The 11,291-nt window shown below is 38.8% G+C and overlaps 1 protein-coding gene across 1 annotated transcript; it reads left to right on the top strand.

Annotated features, from left to right (window-relative positions):
- Positions 1–3,693: 3,693 nt before the first annotated feature.
- ankrd33aa (ankyrin repeat domain 33Aa) lies at positions 3,694–6,176 on the top strand. Its single transcript, XM_072367289.1, has 4 exons — positions 3,694–3,951; positions 4,079–4,208; positions 4,304–4,444; positions 5,268–6,176. Exons 1-4 carry the CDS (start codon positions 3,694–3,696, stop codon positions 6,089–6,091), a joined length of 1,353 nt encoding a protein of 450 aa, XP_072223390.1. The 3' UTR covers positions 6,092–6,176.
- The last annotated feature ends 5,115 nt before the right edge of the window (positions 6,177–11,291 follow it).

Genomic DNA, 11,291 nt, shown 5'->3' with positions numbered 1-11,291 from the left:
CTTTCTTGGGGAAATTGAACAATAGCTTTGCATTTTCAAGTGAAAAACACAGCTTGCTGCATGTGCTATGCTGCCCTCATCTGGTTAAGCAGTTTGACCACTTTGGCATATTTAAAAGAATAGAGGAAAACATTCAAAATACACATTCAATCACTACCCCACCCTGTTGTGCCAAACAGACTTCATTTTCTTCTGTATTATTTCCTGTCAAGTTTGTTTCTTTTTTGGTCTCACGAGCTACAGTCTTTGACCCCCTAGCATGGCCTTCTTCACTTAAGGATTCAAACACAACTCAGTCATGTGTCTAAACATAGGGCATCCCTTTTTGTGTAATGGGTCAGGTTGGTGTGATGCTATAGATCTGACCAGATGGTTCACAGCTGAAAGGGCGGCATTTGATAAGGCACTGCCTGAAGCATTTAATACGATTTGGTGGGATTATGTTGTTGAAGGTATGTCAGCGTCAGATGACTGCTGTCAACTACATGTCTCCGTTTGTTAACTCTTCCGATCAGATATGTCTTCTATAACTAAAAATCAGAGTGTCTTTAATGACTTCAAATTCATCACAAATATATTTATGAGATGAAGCGCTTTAATGTTGGACATCTGATACGGAATATCTACTGGACATTAACAGTGCTAAAGCAAATCACTTCAGAATATGTTGTTAAAAATATAGTATAGATGTGTAAAGTCGGAGCAAACAAGTGCCTTGTGATACGTTTTCAGATATATATATATATAGAAGCAATGTGGACAACAGCTGTAACCTACAGTGAGCATTATTGTTGTAGCTTTGCTTTGTGAGTTGTCTAAGTATTACACTGAACCACACTGCATAACCACACAGCTCATGTTAAAGCACAGCATTTCCCAGTTTGATCGACAGGGGGCATTCTACAGTCCTCTATCAGAAACTAGCTATTGCATAACACATGCTACAATCACATGCACAAGCAGCCTCAGCTTGGACCCATTTCAATTCAACATGAGGGTTAATCTTTTTGTGTGACCTTTGTTACTGAGAGACTGAGTCACTGATGCTATGAATAAACCTGTTAACACGATATTCCTGTCCTCATAAAGGATTTAGCCCCCAAAACAGAAAGGTTGTGGTTACAGTTTAACCAGGAGGATTTAAATCAACCATGCAAAAGTTAACCACTCTTCAAATGATTGTACTATGAGATTACATTAAAAAAAAAAACTCATTGTAACTGAAGATGCATGAATTGATAGTCAAATTAAAAAAATAATTCACGAGGTGCTGAAACACAACACAGTGTTAATCAACTTTGTTGTCCCAACAGAACAGAACTTATTGTTTAACTGCATCTGTGCCAAATATCTTTGTATTTGTGTGTGCACAGTGGCTTTAGAGTTTGAGTGTTTGTGTCCCTGTGTTTCCTGGTGTCCCTGCTATAGGAGCAATTACCACCACGGCCATCTGGCTAAGAGTAACAGAAGGGTTAGTTTGTTGCAGGCTCAAGATTCTGTCTCCCATCACAAAGACATACTGAAAATATTCAGGCAGGGGTGTCCTCAGCAGCGTGGCAGATCTGGGAGCCATAGCTTTAATGATTCAGTCACAACACTTTTGGACAGCAAGAGAGGTTTTCTCTCACACAACAGACGGACAGCACAGAGCTGTGGACGAGCAGATTCTTAGACTGCCAAGGAGATGAGTGAGAGAGCGGTGTCAGAGAGAGGAGAATAACTCAACAGACTGAGAGCAGGGGAGCAAGATTGGCTGCTGTCTGTTTCTTTCTCTTAATCCGTTAATCTTCTGTAATCAGGATGAGAGGGAGAGAGCACGTTGCCTGACTTAGGACAGCAGAGTCTATGTTGGGACCTGGCTGATGAGGCAACCTAAGTGGCCAGCAGGAGAGATGGAAGGAGGGGGAAGGCAAGAGGTGGAATCAGTTTGGGGAACTTAACCTGAACCAGTTCCTACTATGTGCAAAGAAGAAGAGTGGAGTCCAACATAAGAACATGGTTTAACTACCAGGAGCAAGTGCAAAACCAGAAAAAAAAGGAGAGGGCTAACCCATGGCTGGATTTTTTAGGGTAAGATTCTGACTATTTCTGTGTTTTTTCCCAATTTTCAATTTGCTTTGGCACAAATGTCTTCATTTTGTACTCTTTATATATAAAAGTCAACAGACAGCTCATATCCAGGATTCAGAGGAGGATGCCTGGCCAGATTGCAAGGTGTTGCTCAGCAGGAAGTGTAGGCCATAGTGGCAGAGTTAACATACATGACTTCTATGTCTGTGCAGAGGGAGACGGAGAGAGGAAGATTTGCAGATATGCTTTTGAGATTTAGAGCATTTAGCAGTTCCACCTGGCATTTCAAAATAACTTTTTTAAATTTTTATCATACTAACTTCAAATTAATATGACTTACAGGAGCTGAGACATTCATTTTTGCCTTCATTTATTTGAGAAATATGTGCCTATTAAGGATATAGTTTAGTAACATCAGCAGGACAGACAAATACTGATTCTGTCACTTGAAAGCTCTTACAGTGTGTGCCACAGTTAATTTATCGCTGATGTTACTTTTTTTGGACGTCCATTCATATATTAAGAATTAGAACTAGCTGCCCCACCCCTAATCAGAGTCTCAAGAGATAGTCTCATTCATGGTGTCAAAATTATATTTCAAACTGTAAGTATGACTTCATTCTTAATCTAATTATTTACCCAAAGATAATTAGAACATCACTGGATCCTCTGCTGCACTTGCTCTGCAGAGCAGTGTGACAATGTTAAGACACCATGACAGATGCTGTCACTAGACTGGCCTCTCAATGCTTCTGGCTCCATGTGGCCTTTCTCAACCAAGCACACTCCTCCCACTAGGCCTTCATTCACATTACTTTCGCAGACTGAGCTTCCTCAGGTCCATAGCCTCTCTTGAATTCTTGTTTCTGTCATATCTTTGTAGATTCATTCTTTTACACATCCAGAGCTTCCGTTATCTCAACAAACCAAAATTGTTTGGTTACTTTTAGATTCAAATAACTGTTTTCCCTCCACAATTCATGATGGGTTAAGACAATGAACAAATAAATGGAAAAAGTATTTCATACATGGATGTTGTTGATTGTGTAAATCAGAGACTTACGGATCAGCCACTCTGACAGGAGGGTTAAGGTGATGTAAATCTTCTCATCCTCTTTAGCCATCATGTCTTTTGGTCAAGGCTTTTCCAGGTCACAAGATTGATTTAACATAGTAACTGTGAGTCTTACAGTGTAACATGCCTATTCTAAGTATGAAAGAACATACATCTTAGAACATTCCTGTACTATGTGGGTTGCAAATTACATTTGAGCACAAAGTCACAAAGGCATTTCATACTAGGATGAGCTTGTGTTTTTGACAGCACCATAAACAAAACATGGCTGTCATTACATGTTAATTAATGTCATCATTGAGAATGGTATTTGTGGGTTAATAGTATTTTTCTGTAGCTTGGTCTACACTATCTGATATCAATGTAGTATGTGGCTGTGACATATCAGTGGAAAAAAGTGCAGAGGATCCAAACTCGATAATATCAAAACATTCTGAGGCATCTTAAAAAGATCTGTTCGTCAGTGAATAAATGTTTTTTTTTTCAAGATATGGGTGCCATGCAGCAGTCCTGACACCCATTGGTGATCACAGCCTGACGGCGCTCTGATGGCTACTGCAAATGACGACCCACAATTGGGCGCTGGCCCATCGGAGGAGTCAGAGATCCTCCTGGATGATTCTGACTCAGGGAGTGTACTGTCTGATGACTCAGTACTTCCCGAATATGAAAGAGACCCAAACTATAAAGGACCATGTAAAACACTGTATGAGGCTTGCGCAAGGAATGAAGCAGCTTCCCTGCGCAGCATCCTGGAAAGAGGAGTCACAAAAGATGAAGCAATGGAGTTGGACATCAACGGCAGGGTGAGAAACTTCTCACTGCTCTCGTCAAATAAAGTTAATCTTTAGATAAGCATTCTTATTGAATGTACATTTCTGTAATATAAAATATAAAGGCAAACTAATTCATTTCTGTCCTGTTTTCCATCAGACTGGACTGATGGTCGCTGTGTCCAAAGGTTTTGTGGATATCGTCACCCTGCTCCACAGATGTCCCTTTGTAGAAATCAACCACCAAGACAATGATGGAAACACTGCACTTATGATTGCTGCACAGGCTGGTATGTCTGGGAACATTTACACTGCATAACCTCAACATCTAATCTTAAATCACTCCTATAATATTCACCTAAAGTCATTGTTGTTCTTCTTTCAGGCTTCATAAACATCCTGAACTTTATCCTTAACTACTACTCTGGCGTGGACACTGAAGTCAGGGACCCCCGTGGCTTCACAGCCCTCATCAAGGCAGGCCTGCAGGGCCGAGAGGACTGTGTGTCAGCCCTGCTAATGCATGGTAAGTTTGGAAATCTAACGTCTCACTACATTAAAACTCTAAAAATGACCCTCACCTGGACTTGATGTGCCAAGTCCACATAGACAGTAAAAAAAGTACATGAAATGATTTGCCAGGAAACTAAAATATCTTCCCATCTCAATTGATAGGATGACAATTAAGATATAGAGTTTTCAGTCAGGAATTAGGATTCCAATAATGCGGTATTCAGTGTGATACAAAGGGGAAGCCAGAACATCAGATCTGTAAACTAATCTGCTCTTTCTCTGGGCTGCAGGGATTAGACCAGTATAAATTACAACGTGACACATTTAGGCTAGCACGAAAATACATTCCTGTCCACTGTCTATTCTAAGTAAATGATGTTAATTATTTCAGAGACAGACTGACAACATTAATCAAAGGATAAAATTTTAAAAAATAGCTAAAGTATGGAAAATAAATGTCTGTTATGGTCTTGGATTTCATTAAACTCTTGAAAATTCACCAAGAGGATTGTTGCACCTTTAAGCTGTCTTCATCCAATAATGTGTTACTTATGTGACAACAAAGCAGATCTGCAGAACTCTGGCCTAATGCAGGACACTATTTTCCTCCAACCCCACCTTTATATGCCAACATGTTGTAAAATGGTCTGATTTTTTTCAGGAAAATATACAGCAGATATCAATGATTTGTTCTCCAAAGCAACCACATGGTGGGGTTGTTTTACTGAGTTGACAGAGCAATTGATTCTTTCACATTCCAAACCATACAGTGAAAACTGACATTGTTCCTTTTTTCAACATTTTTTTTCTATATTCCCACGTCTTTTGGTGTGCAGGTGCAGACATGCATGCAACAGACCTGGTCCAGGGGAGAGGTCTTAAAGACTGGGTCCTTAGGACAGGAAGGTTTGAGACTCTGAACAGAATACGTCGCCTGCAGAGTCGTTCTGTTGCTGAGCAGTTCTGTGAAAGCTACAAGCCTGAGTGGCCGGAGCTGAGGCACCTGGTGGAAAAGACCACTGCCCCAAAATCAACTGGTCAGAAGTTGAGGCAACGCTTAAAGGAAAGCCTTAGTTTCAGCTTCCCACATGATCCCGAAGATAATGGAGTTATGGACCATATGGTGAGGATAACTACAAGCATCCACTGCCCCCTGATAGCTACTGCTTGCCACCCACTCTGTCCCTCAAGCCCCCCAGAGATTGGCAAACGGCGGTTTGCTGTACCTGAACTGCTTGAAAAGCACAGCAGCAAGGAGTTGGAGGAGAGCACAGTGTCCCACAGAAACGGTTCCATCATCTCATCTTCTTCCACAGCTTTGTCAGCCACTTCTGTATCTCTAACTTCTTGCTGCCAGGACCAGGGGCGCAGGGAAAGCATGCCGTCGGGTGGCATGAGAAGCTTCATCCCTCGCAGCATGGCACACAGGAACAGCATCTTCCCCTCAGGCTGCATTCCTAAGATTGAAGTGACAAAATCTGGGGAGCCTACACCAAAGAAAGAGAAAAAGAAGAAAAGGCAAAAGGGCTACCTGGAGCCTCCTGTCTGGAAGTATAAGGAGGCCAAGGAGGAGAAAAAGAGAGAGAAGAAAAGGCAGGAAATGGAAAAAGAGCAACAGAAAAAATCAAAGGGGTCCAAAAAATCATCAAGCAAAAGCTGAGCCAGATTGCTCATTCCCACTGAAGATTTCACTGTGATAATGTCATGCATCAAGGATAAATATGTGATTACTTTGACTCCAAAGGCACTTGTAACAACAGACAAAGGAATTGCACGGGAGTAACTGACAAAATTCATGGATAAAATTTGATCTTGGGATGAAAATTAGATAACTGGAATGACTTGCATTAGCTAGTTCTTACTTATTTTTTTAACATCTTAGGCTGAAAATTATGTTAACCAAATATTTCTTGGGTTTAAAAGATATATCCCAGTGTGTCTCATCATGGCTGTTTCATATAATAAGCCTGGTGGATTAGGAAGTTTTATGGTGTTGTATTACTGATTCCAGACACCTGCAATGACATTCTATTTCGAAAGCCCTGTAATTATTTGAGTTTTGTGAACAACTTAAAGTAGTGTGCCATAGTATTTAACTGCAAGATAACCAAATAGCCAATAGCCTTTTTTGTACATATATGTGATCAAATGCCTTCAGAAAATGATTCATGAAAGAGCTGTCTAAAACTGTGTGATGTTGACAGGTCAAAAAGAGGCAAAACATGTTCAAAATATGTGCTTTTGTCTACACTCCATGCTCAAAGGGATTTTCTTTTTTTTTCTTTTTTTACATGACCCAGCAGAGACGTTGCACTACAGAACACTTGCTGTAACTGTTTAAGTTGTGAGAAGCCCTTTTCTTTGTTTTCACAAATCTATTATTCCTTCATTGCAACATGTAGCATCAACCAGATACCTCCACATATTTCTGGCATATTTAGGATTCTCAAAAACATTAAAAACGTTACTGTTTCACACAGAGGTTATTTGTAAAATACTGAAAATGGAGCAAAGTCATATCTCAACAACATTTTGTCCAATGCTGAAAAATGCTACACTTACACAAGACCTAGGACTGCAACAGCTTTATGTGTTTTGTTTGATGGGCTTTACTTGGAAATCAGAATATTTATTTTCATATATATACCAAAAAAGACCTCACTTCTACAGAGTCACTTATTGGAGATGATATCTGAACTTAATCCTCAGGGAAATTGAATGAAAGACATTTTCTTATTTGGGTGAAACCAACATATCATCTATCAGAAATTAAACATCCTGGAATTCAGCTTGAAGTGAAATATGCTATTTATAGATCAATTTACTAACTAAAATGACAAACACGTGCATTCAGTTGCAGTACATGTTCCAATAACCATCAAAATGTATCTAAGTGTGTTATCTCAAATATATATATTTATCTATTTATTTAGATGCTGTTCTCATTGGAAAATTAGACAATAATTTCTGGGGTAATTTTAAAGATGAAGCAAAAGACTTGGAGATCTCAGGTCGTCTTCATCTTTATCAAGTTTGAGAAAAAGGAAATAAATGTTTGTATGCAATAAATGAACTGACCTTATCAAGAGTGAATGACTTTGTTTTATTACTTCTGTGAAAATATCTAAGGATAACAAGACGCTTTATTAGTGTGTTTTATGTTGTAACAAGACTTAAAAGAACACCATTTTAAAGATGCCTCTTCACCGTCACATTTAAGCAACCACGTGAAAACATTTAACTGTTTGATCTTACGAATATATAGTATATATAGTATAGTATGGCATACACAAAAGTATTGCTTATACAACATTCCTTAATTGACATACACGTGATGGATTAGCCTCTTGTCTAACATGTCACCTTTTTCACTACAAAATTACTTCGAGCTTCTAAAGGCAGCTTATAACACACAGTGACATGGAGTGGCTTCTGAACCCTGGTCGCCACTAATCGTTTAATCCACAGTGGACTATCCTTACACAACAATTATCCTTTGTACGTGGTATAATAAGCTCAAAAATGTTACATTTACATTTGAGAGCTTTTCTAAGATTAAGCAAAAAGTTGCTATAGTCACCATAAATATATATATATATATATATATATATATATGTATAAAACACAAACTGTTTTTCTGCTCATGTGTGAAACAATGTCACACTTTATTTTCAGAAATACGGCTCATTTCCTCTCCATAGAGTGGAAGTTGGTGACCTGAGGTCAGCCTTAAAAATAAATACCTTCCTGTTATATATATATATATATATATATATATATATGTACATTGTGTAGCAAATGTAGCCTCTCAAGATTGTGTGGCTCTTCAAATCACAGAGATTAGCGGGAAAAAAATAAAAAATAGGTGCTGATTTTAGAAAATAACAATTTGATCTCTTTTCTATGTGACAGCTCATGTGAGAGCTTCCAGCTGTGTCTGTAGCTGTAAGCCAAAATGGAGAGATTACAGAGCCTGAGAACAAGGAGGGGAATTTATATTACAGACATGAAGACATCTCTCTAAGGCTTTGCTGAATGAAGTGTTGTCCCATAGGGTAGTTGCTCTGGCATCTCAAAGAAAACTCTATAATTAAGATATACATTGGCTACCAAAGTGACAGAACACAGAGCATGTGAGCAATATTGTGTCAGACTTTGATTAGGGGGACATCCAATAATCATCATATACAGCACATTGAACATATAGAATAATGTGTAACAACTGTAGCTTATTAATATCTTAATACGTTGAAAGAATAAAAAAAACAAACAGTTAAATTGGGGAAAATATATGGACTTAATTTTTATGTTAAATTTGTTTTTGTATTGTGTTGCAGAGATACTTCAAACTGAGGTTAGCATGCTCACCTGCTAGCAACAGCCTGTGCTTTCTTGAGGTACCAAGCACAGAAAGGATAGGAAAGTAAGGCAATGTAGCAACAAGACATGTCCTCAGGTTCAACTTGAGAGAAAGAAGAAGCAGTGCCCAGATCACCTTTTTTGTTTTAAACAGTGCATATTTTCTTCACATCAATCATGTTTAACGAGATCACTGAAAGAAAAAATAACAGCAGTGATGGTTGAAGCTATTAGCGACCGACATGGCTTGGTGCCCACACCGAGCTGAGGTTGAGTAGCTTATCGAGCGGATCATATTTTCATGATTTTTTGGCTTAGGCAATGTCTGGCAATTCAATACATGAGTAACAGTCTTTGAAATATCTATGTGCCGTGGGAAAGAAAAAAAAATTGGGCAAAGACATAAAAACAGCACAAGACAAAACTAGGCAGCGACCCTCGCTGGGGAGGGAAATAGATCTAATTTAATTCATTTTAGCTCTAAACCTGTGTTTGAGGCAAGCCTGAAATTATATGCAAACTATATACACAGCCTACACTTCTTTGAAAATACTGAGAACATCCACGGAAAATGGACTTCTGTAAGCTACAATAAATATTTCACAACCGCATTGTATGAAATTGTAATCTAATTCACATTCATAGTTTCACATTTCACTGTTTAGAAGTTTGAGCTAAATTCAAAGTGCTCAAAATAAGCAAGTACATGTTAATGTCTTTGCTTTTCCACTACAGCTGCTCTGTGCTGGTCCTTTCAGTGAGTCCTCCTCCTACCCCCAATCACTGGCACTTTTCAAAATTAGCCTCTAATATGTTCACTGGGAGGACTGCTGGGATAGGCTCCAGCCCACCCGCTACCCGATTAACGGTATAGAAAATGGATGGATGGATGTTCACTGGGAGTGATTGTATAGACAAAGTGCGGTTTATAGAGTACGTACATATTTTAATATATATATATATATGTCTGTGTGAAAAGGTGAATGACAAGCATGTGTATAGTAGAACCTGGATAGGGTTAAAAAGGTGTGGACAATTTACAATCAATCTCACCTCACGCAGATTAAATGAGGGCTGAGATCGATTGAACCAATGGCTTCCATCCACTCCGACAAAAAGCTATGCGTAGCATAGATTGTATGTTGATCGGCTGAAAGTTAAATTGGGCCAGGGGGGTGTCAACAACCAATTTTGTCACAAAGAGGGAACAAAATTGTAATAAATGATCATTTTTAATCATTTTAACACTTTGTTTCACTCCACCACAAAACAGATCTTTGTCCACTTTCCCTTCTGTCTTTTCATAGCAGAGCAAAGCTAAAGGACCAACAACAGGACCAACACAACCAAGAGTAACTCACACCGCAGGCTGGTTTACATCACTGAGACTGACCCAAATTGCTAAAACACGCTGATACAGTTACCTATAAAATTGCAAAGCGTTTGGAGAAATGTGTCCAAACCTGAAGAAACTGTCATCTGCCCTCAGTTTCATATGGCTTCATTGCAGACTGGTTGTTTAACTATCTGCTGTGAGACCTGTGTTCCTGTGAGCATTCATGCAATGTATGTCTGCATCTCTCTCTAGCATAGATCAGGTGCACAAAGCTTCAGAATGAAAACAACATTTTCTTCCTTTTTTTATGCAGCTCCAATTGTATGACTATACTGGAAGCCGAAAAATATTGAACAACACTAAGTTTTGCTGATATCCTGCTACGAGTACTGCTGCTGGTGCCAAGTGTAAGGACTGGTGGTGCTTTTAAACTAGGCAAACAACTGCTGGCAGAAAATTGGTTATCATGTTTGCATCATCAGCTAACCTAATTCAATTACAACTTGTTACATTTTTATTTGTGTTTCACAGTTTTTACCTCTGGCGAAGTGTACATCAGGCTACTGGAAAGCCACAGCTTAGGTTTCACATTGTTGAATCTGCGTCAAAGCGAAACACAAAACAAACAGATTTATAATGTAACTTTCAGCAAGAAAGTTACAAAAATACCCCGTCCTTAGCTAACAGACACAGATAAAAACATACACTCATCATGCAGACATAAATTATAGAATGCAAGTTTCAGCTATTTGTCTAACATAATTAAGGGGAAGCTGAAGTATTAATGGTTGCTCATGAATTGTTTGTGAAGCCCTTTGTGGGCAACATCCTGTAGTTGTTTATTTGTTTGGAAATATTTTAGTAGAACAGTAGCTAACAAGGTCCTTGGGCCTGCTATTTTAGGGGTGACAGTAAATAAGACACATATTCCAGGAATTGTATTCAAACATCTCCACTGGCCTTTGAGCTGATAAAGAACAGGAGAATGCTTTGAAACTAATTATAATACTAGTAGCCTTATACTTACATGCAGGCTTTGGTTGAACTTGGGAGAAATAGTTTTTGTATCATAGTTAAGACTTTGACGCACATTCCTGTCAGTGCAGTGCAGACACAAGTCCACAGGGGAAAAGGAAAATGAGAGGTTTAGCAAGCAACAGGAAAA

Source organism: Leuresthes tenuis, unplaced genomic scaffold (genome assembly GCF_036924035.1).
Source record: "Leuresthes tenuis unplaced genomic scaffold, fLeuTen1.0.hap1 SCAF_16, whole genome shotgun sequence".
Classification (NCBI taxonomy): Eukaryota; Metazoa; Chordata; class Actinopteri; order Atheriniformes; family Atherinopsidae; genus Leuresthes; species Leuresthes tenuis.
This window is presented reverse-complemented; position numbering and strand designations above follow the sequence as displayed.

Coding starts and splice junctions, on each gene's coding strand:
- ankrd33aa (XM_072367289.1), top strand. CDS start 3,694: ATGGCTACTGCAAATGACGACCCACAATTGGGCGCTGGCCCATCGGAG. Junction 4,209..4,303: donor TATGATTGCTGCACAGGCTG/GTATGTCTGGGA, acceptor TTCTTCTTTCAG/GCTTCATAAACATCCTGAAC. Junction 4,445..5,267: donor GTCAGCCCTGCTAATGCATG/GTAAGTTTGGAA, acceptor TTTGGTGTGCAG/GTGCAGACATGCATGCAACA.